The sequence below is a fragment of the Calypte anna genome, chromosome 7 (assembly GCF_003957555.1).
Source record: "Calypte anna isolate BGI_N300 chromosome 7, bCalAnn1_v1.p, whole genome shotgun sequence".
NCBI classification, from domain to species: Eukaryota; Metazoa; Chordata; class Aves; order Apodiformes; family Trochilidae; genus Calypte; species Calypte anna.
This window is the reverse complement of record NC_044253.1, coordinates 5,166,972-5,186,409: the sequence shown is the minus strand read 5'-3', so window position 1 is coordinate 5,186,409 and position 19,438 is coordinate 5,166,972. Positions and strand designations below refer to the sequence as shown.

At 35.3% G+C, this 19,438-nt stretch overlaps 1 protein-coding gene across 1 annotated transcript in view; it reads right to left on the bottom strand.

Annotated features, from left to right (window-relative positions):
• LRP1B (LDL receptor related protein 1B) overlaps positions 1 to 19,438 on the bottom strand; it is a 637,314-nt gene that overhangs the window by 99,676 nt on the left and 518,200 nt on the right. Inside the window, exons 46-57 of the mRNA XM_030454074.1 lie at positions 19,135 to 19,260; positions 16,269 to 16,397; positions 15,121 to 15,240; positions 14,003 to 14,116; positions 13,654 to 13,803; positions 10,325 to 10,447; positions 8,499 to 8,618; positions 6,745 to 6,873; positions 5,641 to 5,763; positions 3,667 to 3,807; positions 2,417 to 2,604; positions 579 to 762 (exon numbers count right to left, since the gene is read on the bottom strand). Of these exons, the coding sequence (XP_030309934.1) occupies positions 579 to 762; positions 2,417 to 2,604; positions 3,667 to 3,807; positions 5,641 to 5,763; positions 6,745 to 6,873; positions 8,499 to 8,618; positions 10,325 to 10,447; positions 13,654 to 13,803; positions 14,003 to 14,116; positions 15,121 to 15,240; positions 16,269 to 16,397; positions 19,135 to 19,260 (1,647 nt within the window). The remainder of the gene's footprint in view (positions 1 to 578; positions 763 to 2,416; positions 2,605 to 3,666; positions 3,808 to 5,640; positions 5,764 to 6,744; positions 6,874 to 8,498; positions 8,619 to 10,324; positions 10,448 to 13,653; positions 13,804 to 14,002; positions 14,117 to 15,120; positions 15,241 to 16,268; positions 16,398 to 19,134; positions 19,261 to 19,438) is intronic.

The following is a 19,438-nucleotide window of genomic DNA, read 5'->3' as shown; positions in this document are numbered from 1 at the left end:
CACTGAAGCACAGAAAAATAACACCATGGCATGAAGAAATAACCAATGTTCTTCTGTGCCTTGAACGTCATGGTGTATTACATGTAAGACTGGAGGATTTCCTATGCTATAGGAATAACAGATTTTGTGATTTCTATTGGGTTTTTTTTCTTGTTCCTCCTTTTAACACTCTGAAAATTCCAGTATATTCTAATTTTCTAAAGATGATGAAATAAAACAGCAGAAGTCTTTTAAACACTCATCATGAACACACCATTATAATGTGACTCAGTACCAGAATTAAGTGATGTATTTTAACTTTCCTAACACCTTTGTTATCATAACAAAGTTACCAGTTCAAGCTTTCATAATCACCTGCAACTATTCAGTACAAATGATTTAAGCAAAATACATATTAAAAACTTATTATTACATTCAGACATTAAAGCATTCCTAGTGTTTATTGGAGAAGGGATGTGCTTCAGAGTAACTCTATTTATCTTCCATAAAAGGGAACTTTGGGACTAAGGTATTCCTCACCTTATTTTGGATAGGGCTGTGGATTAAAAAAATGAAAGGAGAAAAAAAATAAGCAATACCTGAAAGAGATTTGCAGCCATTTAGGTTATCAGGCTGTATTTCATACCCATCTGCACACAAGCATTTGTAGGTTCCATAGGTATTGATGCATTGCTGGCTACAGGGAAATCCAGTTGAACATTCATCAATATCCACACAAGTTTTCCCATCATCCTTCAGCCGGAATCCAGGCCAGCATTTGCACTGGGAGAGAAAACCAAATACATTTCTTTTGACTTACTCATTGATTCTGTTTGCTATTTTATGTCCCTTCTTCTGAACGTGTTAGCACCATAAACTTTCTTCATGTAGCCTCAGTTTTTCCAGTAGCATCCCAATTACATTGCTGTGTATGCTGTCCATAGGAAGACATGTCTACATTTCTTTCCAATTATTGCTGGTGTGATCCTAGGCACCCAATAATTGTGTAGAACGAGTAATTATTCTTCTTCAACTGAAGAAAAAGTAAAACATCTTTTGGAAAATAGGGGAAGGGTTGTCTCATGAAAATAATGATGAATGGAGTTCTTCATGTTTGAATAGAGGTGCTTTTTAGTGAAGATACACAGCTTTTTATAGTTTTTCTTGAAGCACTGACAACCTCCAGTCTTCTGTGTAACAGATACACTCAGATGAATGAGAATTCTCAAACAAGATTTTTACTACCATCTCTTGACCACCATAGAATCATAGAATTGGCTGGGTTGGAAGGGACCTCAGAGATCATCAAGTCCAACCCTTGAACCACCATTGCGGTTGCTAGACCATGGCACTGAGTGCCACATCCAGGCTCTTTTGAAATATCTCCAGACACGGAGAATCCACTACTTCCCTGGGCAGCCCATTCCAATGTCTGATCACCCTCTCCATAAAGAAGTTCTTTCTCATATCTAACCTAAACTTCCCCTGGCACAACTTGAGACCCTGCCCTCTTGTCTTGTTGAAAGTCGTCTGGCAAAAGAGACCAACCCCCACCCATGACAAGGTTATCACATGTTATGTCAGCAATGGAAAATACAACTGGGTAGAGGGGTTTCAAAAGTGGAAATCACTGTGTCATGTTCCCTTCTGTATTCTCTGCAGACACCCATCATATGTTTTTTCCACAACACTACTTCAGCAGGACTTTTGCTGCACCCAGCCTGGTCTCCACCTCTCTGGTCTATCACCTCCAAACTAGGAAACAGAGTATGAATACCTTTACAGCTAAGACACATTGGACAAAATTTTAATGATAAATATTCTATTAAAAAGACAGAACACCTAGGAGTGCAGCTAGGGATAATACAGAGTTTAAAACATGGAAAAAAAAAAAAAAAGTCTCTTCTATTCCATTGTTTTTGCAGGTTAGTGCAGTCAGTGGCCAGGGTTTACATACTACCAAGAAGTATTCCTCTCTCTGTCTTAAGGCCAAAGAACAGATTTAAGTGATTCAGAAATCACCATCACATGCAGACAAGTAAGTTTCATTCTTCAATTATTCTTCAACAATTTTATTATACTTTGTTTAAATATTACTTTCCCTTTGACACAGGAAACAAACTGTAGAAAACTTATTTCTGCTATTCACTCTGATCTGTTTTCCTTTCTCACAACTGTGATCTCTATACATCACCATGATTTGCTGTATTTAAAGCAATTTGTGTTCTTATTTGAAGTGTTGCACCAGGGTTTTATACAAGTGGCAATTGTTTGCTTACTGGAAATAAATACTTGAATGTTCTCACTATGGTACATATGCTACTTTATTACAAGGAAGAAGAAAAAGCTGGAAATTTATCATCATCATGCAGGAGTTAAGAAACAGTTAAGATAAAAGGATATGCATTATATTACACCACATTTTGTAGTCATTCACCTTGTATCCAACAGGAAGATCCTGACAATCTTGAGAGCAGCCACTAACTTTTTTACTGAGGCATTCATTAACGTGGCAGCTTTTCTCATCTGATCCATCACTACAGTCTTCTTTCATATCACAGACATGGCTTTGAGGAATACACATGCCATTTTTACACATAAAAAAAGAGTTGTTACATGACTGCTCTGAAAAACAAACAAAAAAAGAGAGAACACTACTTGGTGTAGTCTATTAGTATTTGGAATAAATTTTCTTGTGGACCGGTTGCGATGTGTGCACATGAGATGAAAAAACTGTAAATATTAGTTTCTTATTGATAGTTTTAGAATAATTTTTACATTTCAGTATCTTTAGAGGTTTATTCCTCTCCTGCAAGATTTTGTAAATACGTCAACTCTACTAGTAATTTCTACATTTTTATTTTCATTTAATTGAGTTACCTCTGCACAAAATATACTTCTATAATTTGCAGAATGCAAAAAACATGGCTTCTCCTCCTTGTAGATGCTGAAGTGTTCATTAACATGACTGACTGAATTCTCATCTGCTTCTTGTCTGAGGGGACACACATACATGTGGTTTTTTTCCTATTTGGCAACACTTGAATATGTCAGCTCAGTTATATTCAGTTCCCTCAAATCAGAATCAGAGACTTATGTTCAAAGCAGGTCTGTTACCTTCCCTCAAAGCAAGTGAGCAATTTCCATCAAAATTGATGATAAAGACTGGGCTACTGTACAATAAAGGAGTAAGATCCAGACAGAACTGGTCTTTCAAAAAGCCACAGAATAAGATTTGAGATATACAGCAAACTTATGTGAGTAGAAAATACCAATAAAGCAAATAACATTTGGTCATTAATTTGCTAATAAAACCAGACTACCATTTAATACAGGAAGAGAACAATCTAACAGTCACTTCTCTTTGGCTTACTCCTGTGTGATGAGCATACTAAATATTTAGAGAGAGAAACTATAAACTTTATTATGGTAGTATCATCTTATTTAGTACTAACAGAGTGAATGCATTGATGTACCAGCAGTCATCTCATGCCAGAGAAAGTGGTGGCTGGAATTTTATGAGGTGAGGTTTGGGATGCTGAGGACTAACAACATATTCTCCTTGCAAGACACAAGAAATATCACCATGAAAACCCTGGAGATTTCAGCTGGGAGGTTTTACCCATCCTAAACCATTGATTTCCAAAAAGAAAGGCCAAACAAGTTATTAAAAATAAAAATACTAACCTGAACTTTTGCATTTTATGTTTATAGGTGCTTCATCAGAATGGTCTGGGCAGTCAAAATCCCCATCACATTGCCACTGGGAATTTAGGAGGCATCTCCCATCAGCACAGGTGAACTCTCCAGGAGGACAGTGACGATACCCTGGAAACAGAGCAATCAGTAACTGTCTACTTTTGACATAAAACTTTGCATACATGAGGCAAAATGAAAGTATCTTTCCTTCTGTAAGACACACAAAGGTTTATATGGATATACACATGTGCCTATCAAGAAACAGAGAAATCAAATGTCTCTTATACAGCACCATACAGCCAAAAAATAATTCCCACATATGTAAAACAAACTGGTGCAGCTCTCAATCAAATCCATTTTCTTTTAGGAGTAATTTAACTTTTTGCTATAACTAGACAATACCTTTAAAACAGACAGTTTAGAAACAACTACACCCAAGAAACATTTTTGCAATATACTTTCTAGCATATGCTTTCCCTTTAAAATATGTTGAGCAGTAATCATTTTACTACATATTCATGTAGTTTCTAAGATGGCCTCAAAATCAGTCTATATAAAATATCTACATTTTCAAAGTTAATGTGGATTTCTAGCAGCAAATTATAATATTTAACAAAGTAAAGAAACCACACACAACTATTTGCTTCTCAGAACACCTGGAGCCCTTAACCTAGAGTTCAAAACCAGCAGTAAAAAATTTTGACAAGTCAGCACAAATTTAGTGCTTTCTATTCAGTTTGGAAACATGAAGCTGAAAAATTCCTAGAGGAAAAGCAACTTCTACTTGTAATATATTTACTTGTAAGATTCAGTACACTAAACCACTGCTACAAAACTTATGTTCCTGTTTGAGAGAGTCAAGTGTAACTTTTCCTCTATTCTATGTGTATAAATTCTGCCTCAAACACTGCAGTCATTTATAGAAGCCTTGAAAGTAAGCACTGATTTAGTTTAAAACTCAAGGAAAAAAAATAAAGTAGCATAGATCATGCTTGAAAGGAGATAGGGTGGCTTGATATGGAAACACTGTATGGTTGTCTGAGAACTTTGAGTGGAAGATTTTACAGACCAACAGCTTCACCTCATGGCTGCAACATTTCACAGGTATCTCATCATCAGGAAGGTCATTACAAATGTGCAGAGCAAGGGCTTCTGCTTGGTATTGCCTCTGCTCTGGGTGACAGAACATAAAGAAACTGGAACCAGAAATTCCTTCCTATTCCTGGATTTGTCTTTTAATAGCCACATAAACGAAATACTTCATCTGCTTGATGTAATTCCATATGCTTGAATAGAGATTTTAATTTTTTTTTATTTTTCAAGAACATAAATACCTTACAGGTTGAGGCAGTGGCTCACCTAGCTCAGTATCCTGCCTCTTACAGCAGCAATAGGAAATGCAATCTAGGAAGAACAGATTTTGTACTTATGCTCTCCTCAGCTTGAACAGCTGCTATTTTATTGTCTACAAGTAATTAATAAGATTTTGATGGAACAAAATATTTATGAAAATTTTCAAAGACTAGAAAAATTGTGAACATTTAAAATCTGTTTAAATGCAAATTCCAATGCCAGTAAAACCTAGTTACTCCAAACACCAGTCCCCATTTTTATGCTATACCTGCATAATATTCCAGATAAAAAACAATAAAAGAAACTTCCTATAAAAATATATCCATAGTGAACACAAAATGATAGACTTTACATTTAAGAATACTTTTATATATTATTAGCAATCAACTGTAGGTCACAACTACAGCAAATGATCTGTCACTGTAGCTCCAGCTCCAAGTTAGTATCAAGTTGTATTCATTAACATATAATTTACAATCTAACATTAAAACAGTTTTAGAGAGCAAAGAGCTTTCTTTTTCAATAGTGACTCCAAGTATCCCCCTTGCAGATGGACTTAGAGTTAACAGCCTGAAATTTTTCTGTTTACTCCACTTTTGTTATACTTGCCACATTCCAGAGATTCATCTGATCCATCTCCACAGTCATCATCATGGTCACACACAAACTGTTTGGGAATGCAGACTTGGTTATGGCACATGAAAGCATTCTCATCACAGGTGTTATTAGGAGCTGAGGAAGATACAGAACATAAAAATGAATGACACTGAGATCAGTAACATACAAAGCCAGATTCTTGCAGAAAGAGAAAACAGGACTAGTTAATTGCAGTGGATATAATGGAAATTACAATAGCTTTTGAGTCATACAAAGAGAATTCAATAGAAGAAAGAGCTACTCATCACCAGAAAGACAGGTAAAGAAGGATAGTTAAAATCTCATGTAATCCAAGAGAGATTGGCTTCAGAAGTGGATGATGCTGCCTACAACTAACCTAAGGTCTACCTCTGAGAAAAGAACATTGGGATAGGACATAGAGATGTTCTTTCCATGTTACTCTGCTCCTGAATAAAAGCAGCTCTTTAAATCTGTAGATACTCAAAATATTGCTCAGACTGGAAATGGGAACTGAGAGAAAATGCATATATTGAACAGAACATATTTAACTATTTTAAATCTACACCATTTTAACATATATTAATAAATTAATCCCCTAATGAAACTGCTACTGAACTCCTGACACTTTTAATAGAAATATATCTCAGAAGACTGGGCATAATCATTTATAGGGCAAGAGATGTCACGATCTGAACAGTTAGCCAGAATAAATCAGACAGAACTGTATCTCTCTTTTTGATACACAACCTCCCTGACACGCAGGAGCATTTTCTTTAGAAAGAGAAATAAAACTTCATAGTCAATAAAATGCTAATTTTCTTTAGTAAACTTGCTGTATAATGTCTGTGTCATGAACCATGTACTGATCTTCAGCTGGTGTGCCTCAGTATATATTAAAAAAAGCAAACCTGATGATGTTAGGCTGATTAAAATCTTGAAGGATCTTGGTACGTGTGCTCACGTGGCCCACACACCTTATCTAAAAATCTTGGCAGTTTAAGGGTATGATACAGAAGACAGAAACAGTATGTGAATATTATAAAGCCAAAATTATCAAGAAAAGGGATACTCTCCATTTTTAACATGCAAACATACCACAGCCTGCTGTAGAGAGTTCATCACTTCCATTAGGACAGTCCCTTTCGCCGTCACAGAGCCAGTGCTGGGGGACACAGGCATGGGAGCCTAAGCAACTGAATGTGTCTGCTGCACAGGTCACTGAGCCTGGAAAAACATCACATGAGTCTGGGACCTGTTCTAACCAATTTTTTTTTATTTTTTTTTTAAGGCAATGGGTAATGGCTGAGGAACAGGGCTTTATTTTAATATAAAAGTGAAAAAAAGATTTTGTACTGTGCATGATGACAAATATACTGGCTAAGACTGGTTTTGACAGCAAAAATCTTGACAATCTGCTATTTCTTCCATTCTTCTCATGTATTCAGTCTCTTAATTTTCTGCAAGGCTGTTTAATTTGCCATGCCTCATAAAAACTATCCAGCAGAATAACCTCTCAAACCAATTTTAGTCTTTCTGTCTGACTGGGTGTTTGCAATCTGATCTTGCAGACCAAGTAATCCTCACTTCACTCCATGGCAGGAGGCTACAGGTATTCCAAATGTGCATGAATCAGCCCCATGGAGAAGAGAACATGTACCAAGTACAACAGAAGTGGGAGTAGGAAACTGTCTGACAGTCCTAATGCAAGTAATTCACATTGGTTATTTCACTTTTTTTTTAAAAATTATTATTTTTTAAGGCTTTTCTTCAAATCAGACTATTATATCCTAGGATTAATTTTACTTTTTTTGGAAGTAAACTTTTATGCAATCCCTCACACTGTAGCTAACTTCTCTTTTTGCTAGGGGGTAAGGGCAGAGAGATATCTTCCCTTTCAAACACACATTGCCCACAATGCTCCAGTCCTCAGCATGCCCTGAATACCACAAAAAACTGTATTGCAGGTGGATGTCAACTTCAAGTTAATGTAATCTTAATACAGTCATATTTTGCCATATTGGAACAGTATAATTTCCACCTTCATTCTTTACATTTGTTGACATTTCTACATCTGTGTTTAAGAAATTACTTTAACCACAGCTCTGAACATCAGCCAAAGAGATCTATTCTCTGCCTACTTAACACTTTCTGTAATGTCATCAACAATAAGGAAATTCTCCTTGTTGAGTGGACTGAGATAATTTTTGAGAAAGAAAAAAACACTGTTGACATTTTCAAAAAGGAAATCTTAAAATACAGGAGAGATACAACGGAACCAATCTATGAAATATCATGAAATTGTGACGGTCTGACTTGACATAAGGTGATTTTCTTTTGAAAAGAATTCACTAGCTCATTTTCCAGTCAACTCAACCCTAAAATTCAACTAAAATTTTCAATCCCTTATGCAATTGGAAGAGTTTGAGAAGAATTTGAATGAAGTACTATGCAATAATGCTTATAACTGTATGTACAAAAAATTTATGGGAACAGGAGAAAGACCTGCAGGAAACTCCCACAACTTCAGATTCTTCAGGCATCTGCTACTGAAATTCAAGCTCTGATACAAGGCTTTACTTGAAGAATGGGAACTGGACAGAAGTTTGGTTCTCCTTTTGCCACACTTTGCCATTCATACCTTCACTGCAAGGCTAGACCCAAATCACACAGACCCCACAAAGAGGTCTCTAGCTGCTGGTTGGAGTGGGCTGGGGGAAGGATATCCTTAAATACTCAACCTGTAGGCATATGTCCTTTGGAGATGCTGGACTTGTTCACCTTCCTGGATCACTTGGTACCTTTAGTATGCATGATCTGACATAATACAGAACTAAAATGATTCTACTTACCACAAATAGCATCACTCTCATCTAAACCATCTCCACAGTCATCCTCTCCATCACAGGTCCATTGCTTAGAGATGCATTTGTTTGCAGAGCAAGCAAACTGATTCCATGAACAAGATGAATCTAGGAATGACACCAGCCACTGCATTTGTCAGCTTCATATCAGTGGTGTTCCCTTTATATTTTCTAGCATAGTTTAGGAATCTCCACACTGCTCCTTTCTGTCTGCCCCAGTTGGTGTATTTAAACACAGTGAAATCGTAGGCTTGGCATTCAGGATGTTACCAGTTTGTCTGAGAGTTTGCATCCAACAATGCATTTAGTAAACTAGAAAATTATTAAAACAAATAGCAAACCATCCAAAATTCTTACATTTTAATATTTTCAAACATTTTGCTAGCTAGATGAGGACAAACATTTTAAAAACATGTCTGTTTTTTTTGTATTTCACATGGATGTTATAAAAATAGTGAAGTGCTTGATTTTGGTAGTAGGGCAGAGACTGCACAGTCCAAATTTTCCAACACAGTCTTCCTCTTGCTACTGCACTATTTAATTGCATCTTCAAAAGATTTCATGTTCTTTTCTCTTGCCTGTATTTGCACTTTGTTGTCCCAGTTACATTTTTGTATACATTGAAAATATTGGCATGCTTCTGCATTTCCAAACCAGTCTGCACAACTCTTCTAAGTACTATTATGACCTTTCCTCAAAACTTCTTTATGAATAAAAGTTTCTGATAGAAGCAGAGTCTAATATTAACAATATAAAGAATGCCAGTTAATATAATCTGAATTTAAAAGTAGTATTGTAACAATTATCTCGAAAATGGGTAGCAGAAGGGGAAAAAATACATATACTAAACCCCTTTTTCCCTTTCTTCCACCAGAACTGGCTAATAGGTTTCACAGTATTGCAAATAAGTATTTATGTGTGATAAAACCTGGAGATGTAAGCACTGAGTTACCCTTGAGGAATGTGATCAACACAAAAAAAACCCCAAACCCTTCTGATTTTTATAGTGCACAGTAGTTCCTAATTTTAGAGTTAGAAGGTGTATATACTCAATGGAAACTGCAAACCAAATCTGGGAGCATGTTGATGGTAAGTGGGTCATGAAGAGAGTCATGTGTAACTTCAAGTAATGCTCAGTGGTAAAAATAAAATTTCATAGAAAAACTGGATAACTTTTGCTGTTAGAATGCCATTTCATTACAGAAACAAAATATACCTGTTTAGGTAATCCATACAAATTCAAGTCAATAGATCAGCTCTTGCTATAAACAAAATCAGATTGCATTCCTTCACAACGAGGTAGTGATTGAGACTCTTAAGAGATATGAAACAGAATGGACCCTTAACATGGTTCACAGTTCATGCTGTATTTTTTTCATACCACTTTAGTTGATACTTTGGAGGCCATATGGCCTCCAGAGCAAATAAATGTCTAATTTCATGTCATACAGTTCTAGTTCGGTTACTTCTTGCTGGGGTCACAAGATATTGGTATGAACTGCTTCTATCTAAAAAATTGTCCTAATGAGGAATTACAAAAAAATAGTGAAATTGTCATCTCTTAAAGCAATAAAAATCTGTATACAGTTACATCTTTAGGAGACAAAAAAAATTTGATAGGGGTTTAATTCTGGCATGAGATTGGGCTTAAGATGTTAGTAGAGTACTAAACAGCTGAATCTGAAAATGCAGTATTGAAAACCTTTGCACATACTTCTAGATTTAATATTTGAGACATAAATGCACACTTCTTTCTGTTCTTACAGTGCATTAGTGCTTACAGAAATTAAAAAAAAATAAGAGAAAATGCTCACCACAGTGCAATTCATCTATTCCATCCTCACAGTCTTTCTGCCCATCACAAAGCCAGGTGGTCAGAATACATCTTCCACTAGGACAACCAAAATAATTTTCTTCACATGTGGGTTTGTTTTGAACTGTGATAAAATAAAGAATGTAATGTAAAATGGTCTCTACTAGTATGATTAGGAGCCTAATATATTTCTGCTAAATCTCTGAAGTGTTCATGTCTAAAAATGCAAAAAAGTATTATTTATAGTATTTGTGTTCAAATAAATTAGAAAATAGTGATGGCTATATAATTTAGAGAACTGAAATACTTCATTCATTTAGAGAAGAATCAGAGTATAGCTTCAACCTAAACTGAGAGGGAAGTATTTCAGTTTATCTGTTTTGAGCTCAGGTAGATTAGAATTGCTTGTTGTTTTACACCAGCTGAAGAAATTGCCCTTCTAATCTATCTGCCAGCATCTACAAGATAACCTAATTGTGGCAGTATTCTTATCATGTTCACTGGGAAAAGCTACAAATCTCATGCATGCACTGCCCAGCTGGAGTTACACCCCTGATGCTGGAGATGGAGATTCTGACTTTATCACCTTTCCTCTCTGTGACATTCACCTAAGGTTTTATTTTTATGAATGCTCAGAAAACAGAATGAGGAATGAAAACATTTCATAGATTTAGTTTCATGACCTAAGCACAAGTCTAATGAGTGGCACAGGTCATTTGCAAAATCTCAAGCAAGATCTTTGCCTGGGAAAGCCCAAGGAATAAGCACGACTTCCAAGCACTGGAGATCTCTGCCAAGGGTTCTATCACTCCTTTAATGTATTTGGGCTATAAGGGAGGATGCCTCCCCCTTAAAAAGAAAATTAAAGTTATATTTAAAGCTTCTATAGCTGCATGAATAGAAAAAAATAAAAATAAAGAAATGATATGGCTATGATGATTGGGTAAATCTTAAAAATTGCCAAATTAAAGCCACCCCTGAATTAATATTTTGCCTTAATTTTCTGTAAGAACATTGACACTAGGAAAAAGACTGGTACTGGAAATTATCATAATAATAATTTTAAAAAAAATTAAAATATTGCAAAGTTGGTCAGTTTTGAATGAAATGTCACAGGAAATGGAAGTCAGATGTAGGTGAATTGGATTGGTATTGTTTCCAAGTAAAGGGAGGAATGATCCAGACAATTAGTCAAACAGTAAAACAATGGAACTTTTTGACACACATTTTAAAGATAAAATAAAGTATTAAAGATAAATGGATGATGGAATAAAATGCAAAATTACTTATGCAAGATTAGTTTACTAAAGCTATAGCATACTGCCCTTAAGATTTTCTTTGGTATAAAAAAACACAACTACAGACAAAGGAAATACAGTAATTCTAAGCTATTTTGAGCTCAGTGAATCATTATATATAGCAAATTCAAATTAATTGATAGCTAATCTGGAGAATATGGAAATTAGAACTGAAACTATATTTTATTGAAATTATAATTATTTTTTTTTACTGAAACTACAATTTATTATACATCTGGTATACAGAAAGAATGAAAGTTCTTAATGTCACATTGATGGACACTAATGCTCAAGTTCTAGGTTCCTTCTGGATCCAGGTAATATTTTTATTAATAAAGTTGGCACAACCTAGATGAGAATCCTAATAGAAGCTTCTTGGTGACACAATGGAATTATTACACAGCAAAGCAGAATACTAAATGGGAATAATCAGGTTATGTTAATTAGTAGGCAAAAAAAGGATGGTATTTAGAATACAATTAAAAGCTTTATTTCTACAAATTGATAACATTTATTAAAGAGTAAATATTTATTTTTAATAATTATTAATTCTTAGAAGAAAGAGAGAGGTATTGGCCACAGGAAGACAACGACAATTGAGCACAACTCAATTATGAAGACAAACAAAAGATTAAAAGGAAAAAGTAAGACTTTATCTGCTCTACTGGCCTGGAATACTCCAGAGAGATCCAGGTTGAGGTGACTTAGATGACACAGACAGATATCCCTGCCTTGAAAGCAGGAATTCTAAAATGCTTTGTCCTTTTTGCCATTACAAGAGTAAGGATCTGATTACTGAATGCTACAAGGTCTTCCTCAGCATAAGAAGAGGTATAAACTGGAGTGTATTTAGACAGAAATTTAAAGAATGAATGAGATTTTGAAAGAATATAGAAACCAGAATACTATAAGAAAAAAATACTATTATTTTTTTCTTTTTATAGATTTTTGTATAAAAGCTCAAGGTGCAAGAGAGGAGATGCAGGCTTGATGCCCACAGTTTCTTATTTTAATGAGACTTTCCTAAAATGGGCATAATCCTGCCAATATGCACCAATAAACCTGCATTATTTAATCAATTCTCATTCTAAATACAGTTTATCACTTTCTTATTTATAGGCATGTGTACATATTGTACTTAATGTTCTCAAACTTCAGTGAGAGGTTCTGAATAATAAAGGAGCAAACACACAAATGCCATCCTTCATTAGGTGAGAATTTAATATTTTGAATAATTCATTGGCAAACATTAAATTTGGTATCAAATGTCAAGGATTAGGCTAAGGATTGTATATACTTTACTTTTTCTTGATGCTATTGGTTCTTTGCCCATCTCTATTTTAAGAAGCTTTTCCTATGATTCATTTTGCAACACCTTAACCTTATGATTTATTTTTTTCCCTACATAACTGTATTTTGTCCTTCCCATAAGAGAGGAGGAAAAGACAGAGAATATGTAGAGAAGTAAATACCTCTTGCTTTTCTGAAAGACTACAATCTCAGCCCTGGGACTGGGACTCAAGTGTCAGCTCTTTATTCTAGCTGAAGACCAGAACACCCACAAAAGCAATAACCCTGGATTCTTACCTTGGCAGCCTAACACCCTAGCACCTCAACAAAATAAAAGAGAAAGTCAAAAAATTAAACAAGAAACAAGTAAAAACATCCACTAAAGTCAGAGCTAATAAAAGTTTCTCAGTGTTGAAGCTTGATGAGCTTGACATTTTAATGACTGATGCTTTACTTAAATAAAAATGATTAATGACAGACCTAACCTGGAGATAATAGAAAGCCAGAGATAACAGTTTTTTTCAGAGAAATGTATTAGTAATTTGTAACAATTTGCATAATCTAATGAAACACAAAATAAAGATTGGTGAAAAAAATTGCATTCAGTATTATATTAATCTCTGTACTACATAAAACTATATAGACTGAATAAACATTTTTTCAGAGCTATTTGAAAAAAGAACCAGAAATATATGAATATATTGTTCAAAACAAGTAAATTACTTTTTTCTCTTTCAGTTACCTGGGCATTTCAGTTCATCTGTATAATCTCCACAGTCATTAGATCCATCACATATCCATTCTGGCAGTATACAAAGGGAAGTTGAATTACAACTAATAAATCCTGAAGATTTTATTCCAAGTTTGTAGAAGTAAGCACAGTTTGTATTATCTGAAAAGAAACGGTAAATTACTATATTACACCTAACACAGACTGAGAGCCTTATAGCTTGGTTTTTAGGTTTAACTTGAGTTTGTGCAAACCATGCAGCTGCTGGTACCCAGCTAGTAATGCCTGAATTAACTGCTAGCTAATAATGAATAATCATGGAACAGATGCTATGAGGAAGCCCAGACAAACACCAACTTACTGCAGTTCTTTTCATCTGAAGCATCTGCACAATCAATGATCTGGTTGCACTGTGCTGATTTTCCAATGCAAATCCCATCTGCACAACGGAATTCTGTTGAAGCACATGTTGAATCTATAACACATGGTTAGAAAAGATGTAAATTTGTGTACTAAACAGACTCTTCAGATGTACACTGCATTTATTGTGTTTAAACCTAATACCTATTAGGATGAGGCCTTCAGAACACACTGTTCCTTCCCAAAATTCAGTGGAAACATAAGGTCTAATAAACTTGAGAGCAAAAGTTTTTAATTTTTAAATTAATTTTTTGAGTCTAAAATTAGTCTCTCTATAGATAATTAAATTTAATTAGACATAATCACTGTGTGAGGAAGAAAGAAATCCTTTCTGGATCTCTCAGATTTCTTTCATGTAAAACCAGGTTGGGGGTTTTGTCTCTCTATTTGTCTCTCTACTCATATTCAGCTGAATGATTAAAAACCATGTAGTGCTTTCAAAAAATGCTACTTACTCCAGCTAAATAGCTTTTAGCTATTGAATAATTTCCCCTTCAGTATTTCTGGATTGTAACTAAGGATTTGTGTTGTCTGCTAGCCAGCCTTTATTCATTCATTGGCTGAATCACAGATATAGATATTCATGTTTCAGGAAATAAAAAGAAAAACAATTTTGATATTAAAAGGAGAATGACTCTGGAATGTTCTGCATTCAACACAGGCACTGCCCTGCATCTGAGAAGCAAAGCTACTTCAAAAAAGAAAATTGCAACAGATGCAGATAAGAAATCACCCATCTTTCAACCTTCCTGTCTCTGGTAAAGACCCTCTCTCAATTATTACTTAACAGAAGAAGCAGCAACTGTATTTTCTGAGTTTTCCATAGCCAAAACCACTCTTTTAGAGAACTGTAGGTGTAAACCAAAATGGGTCTTAATATCAACCCCACATATGCTCACTCAAATGTATCAGTGTGCCTCTTTTTGAGTTATAACAAAACAAATCTCAGCAGCCGTAATCCTGATAAAGTTATATGTGGTTTTTTAGCTACCTCAATTTACATATCAATTAATTACAAAGCAATACTCTGTGATCACCTTGGAAGCAACTGTCATTTACCTTTACAGTCAAACTCATCAGAATTGTCCCCACAGTCATTGACACCATCACAGACTTTGTCACTTGACACGCAGCGGCGATTAGAACAGGGCTTGAAACCCTTCCGACAGCCTCTGTTTTCTGAAAAATTAAGCACAAGCACATCATTTCATTTAGACACCTGATACATAATAAAAGTAGCCTTTTAAAACCAAGCAATAATTCCATTTCTTTTTTCCAGTCTCAACCTTAGCTGTTATTTGAGTGTCAACCTTGGAGGAGCTGGACTCTGTGAAGCTTATGGGCCTGTTCCAACTTCTTGAGTTGGCTTTGAACACAATAGATGGGCTTAAAGGACATCAATTTGGACATTTGGGAAACAAAGAGCTACCAAGGCAGTGATATGATTACAAAACAAGATACAATCAAGAGTTACAAGCACATGGGTGACCAGTACATTTAGCATAGCATGCAGGATACATGAAATCACTAAGGTGATTCCATGATTTAGGAAAATTTTTTCAACAGCCATGTTTTAGACACTGCAGCAGGAAAGCTCAGTTGGAAGCAAAACACCTGGAGTTGATTCAGTTAGTGATTATTAGTGCTTGGGAAAAATAAAAGTCCCTTTGGAAAAATATGGAAGTAGACACCCTAGTAACTAACGTTGTAAGATGAAGAATGACTGGTGTGAAGAACAATATTTTAAACCTAAGCAGAAAATTGGGTGGAAATATGTCTATTACACAGATATTTTTGCATTTTATAATCCTTCCATTTTAGTGTTTTTTACTCCACAGCCAGAAAGAATCTTATTAAATACAGAAAACTAAATCAATATTGCTAAATTAAAGCAGAAAATACTCCATTTTTCATCTTTGAAAAAGATAGCCAGCTGTGGGGGGGTTTTGTTTTGTTTTGGAGACAGAAATACAAGAACTTTCTGAAAATACAAGTCAGCTAATACATTAAGTTTGTGCAAGGAAAATATGTTTAGGTATATGTAATTCTACCCATATAGTGCCAGGGCTTTTTTAATTTGCAAGTTGGGACTTACTGTGCATCTTGGCAAGCAGTTGGTGTAAATAAAAGAGAAGAGGCAGAGAAAAGAATGCAAGAATGTAAAACTAAAAAAAGAACATGAAGGTGAAACATCTGGAAATGCTTACCACAGTAGAAAAGTTTCTCATCAGACTTGTCCTTACAATGAGCAATGCCATCACAAGTCAGCTGGTAATCAATGCATTCACCATTTCCACACTCAAACTCAGAATAAATGTTGCAAGTAGAATTTTTAGCTAAAAAGAAAACATATTAACACACTTAAAAATAGCTTTTACACCTGGTGAACATGAGAAAAATGATGGTTGCATTTAAAATATTTCCTAGACAATATCTCCTGTACTTTGACAATCTAAGTACAGAATGGCATCAGAAATGCAAAGATTCCACCAGAGCCTGCAAGACTTAAAATGTATTGATATTAAGCAGCACTGAAGACAGGTATCCAAATTATAAACTATTTTCAGAAATTTTATGTTGGGGTGAATTCCAAACCAAGATGAGAGTCTACAACCATATCCAAATACCCATAAAGGACCATGCAGTGCAACAACTCCAAGGCAGCAGCACTGATAAGATGATGGTATCAGCTATCTTCAGCCCACATGGGACTCTCCACAACCCCCACTTGTATGCAAATGCTTCTTAAGAGATGCTTAAAAAAAAACCTCTTCCATGTAGTAAAGCCAAGACAAGAAGTAAACACCATTACTTAGCAGTTAATTGGAATTTTCATCTGTTTTGTGGCACTCTGCAGCTGCTCACTGTGTACCCAGGTTCCAGCATCAATGAAGAAAATGCAGAAAACCTGCTCTTAATTTTGCTTCTTTTTATTCACAAAAAAAGTCATGTCAACTTTTTCTGTTCTCATCATCTCAGAGCGGATGTTTTAACTATTCTTTTAAAAGATAAGATGACCATTTAAACTTCTGACTCCTGCTTTCTCTTTCATATAGATTTTCTATGAGTTCAGATAGAAATTAAAAGAAGTATCACAGAATTTACACAAAGCTCTCTGTCCATAAACTTTTTGATAGTAGTACAGTTACTTTATGACTGTGGTTCTAAACAAAATATTAAAATTGAGAAGAAGGAGAAGTATATAGGACAACTCAAAAGGAAGAATAGGGAAATTATACCTAACAATTACATTTTTTCTTATTTCCAATACAATTACTTCATCACAAATTCTGGAAGAACTGATGCAACTGATGCAGAACTATCTGCAAAAGTCCAGCCTATATAAATTGAAAATCCTTAGCAATTCCTGTACTCTGCCATGTTCTATTTCCTAGACAAATGGATGGGAGAATGCTAGCTGAGTAAGTGACAAACATGACCCAGAAGACCAAGCACAGACTGGTGAGAAATGGAATTTTGGGAAATTTTCCATCTCCAAGAGGTCTCTTGAACGATCAAAATCAATAAAGCCTGACAATGTGGGAGGATGAAATAAGGCGATTACATAGGCTTGGTGGTCAGATTCCATCTGTGGGAAAGAGAAAACATTTGTCTCTACTGGAAAATATCTCTTTGTAAAGTCTTAATTAATATCTTTGAACCATTACCAATCAGATACCTGTTCATACAATCTCAGTGGATCACTGGATTCTGAAACAGTGTTAGAGTTTAAATTGAAATCTTTATCACTGCAAATCATCTGTAAAATCCATTGTATCTCAATTATACAGCTAGGCAAAGCATTTTTTGAGTAAGAGCTGTAAATGTTATGCAGGTTAGTTGTGCACCATACTGCATCTTGGCTCCAGATCAGCTGTGTATTCCCTTTTGTGAGCTGTAACCCACAAACTTCCATATACTGAATTACAGAACCAGTTCTCCCTGTGAAACCCCAGTGACTTTATAATATACTGTGTAAAGACTTAGTTAACAACAACACAGATGTGTGAGCCAGAGTTAAAGGTAAAAAAGGTGAACTATGAAGTCTGTGGAAGTGCAGAATAAAACTAGCAATTCACACATTTGTTTTGGGTATGTTGCTACTTACAGGAAGATTATAGTGATTATATGCAGAATTAATGGATGCATCTGGTTTCATTTAATAGCAAGATTGTAGGAAACTAAGCAAGAAGCAGAGCTATGAGTCCAAAACAAACATAGCAAAAGAAATCACAGGATTCAATTAGCTTAGTATAAAACTACAGGCTCCTCACAAAGCTATTGTAAAAACTGGGGTCTAGTCCAAAGGATGCCTTAACCCCATTTAAAACCACGTGAAGGTATAATTCTACCCTTTCCCTCACCACAGGCTGCTGTTCTCACCAGTTCTTCTCTTTAACTGGTTCTAGTGATCTTGAAGCTGAATGAGCTCTGCTCGCTGACCCCATCCTATTCTTCCAAATTACCAGCACATGCTTCCATGTTCATAAGCATCAGTTCTGCACAGGGACAGTGCAATGCATGACCATTTATTCTGAACCACTTCTGAACTTCAAAAAAATAGTTTTCTCACATTTTCTTTATCGTGTGCTGAGAGATATTGGTTCAGAAGCTGCATTGGAAGATAGGAGAACTCAGAACAGTGTAATACAGAATATTCTCCAACAAACCAGTTTCCAAGGTGTCTGTCAACTTAAGTGAGACATTTCCCAATTACTAAACAACCAAATTGTATGTATGATTAACAAAACACTTGGTTAATAAGTTATTTTATATGGATAAGGACATGAAATGAAAATATTTGTACTCAGCAGAAACAAATTGCAATTAAGAATGTTCAGTAAAACACAACTACTCAGACTGGTATTTTAGAACAAGTATTAATGCTTTTTAACCCCACAAAAGTCTTATGAGATATAAAACAACTGAAAGCCTGGAATGCACCCAAATGCCAGATCAATTTTTACAGTGTATAGAAGCCATAAATTTAATGGCTTGGGTCAACTGTCTTTGCTTTTGATAGTCAACTGCATCCCAGCAGAGAAAAGCATTGTGGCAGGTAGTATTACTTACTCACACATCTGTTATCATCTATCAGGATTCTGTCCCCTCGACATGAACAGTTCACTCGTCCATCAGGAGTCAGAAGGCACAAATCATGGCAACCTCCATTCATTTGTGCACAAGGAGATAATTCACCTGAAAAAACAAATTTAAGAAGATGAACTCTGTTTTAGCAAATTTGCTTCAGTGGTCACTGTCTTTGAGAGAGCAATGAATCTCTTATCTCAGAATCATGGGCAATTGACTAGAGTTTTATAAGTCTGATGAAAATGCCTTAGATGGTAGCATACTAAAGAAAAACACTTTCCTTGAA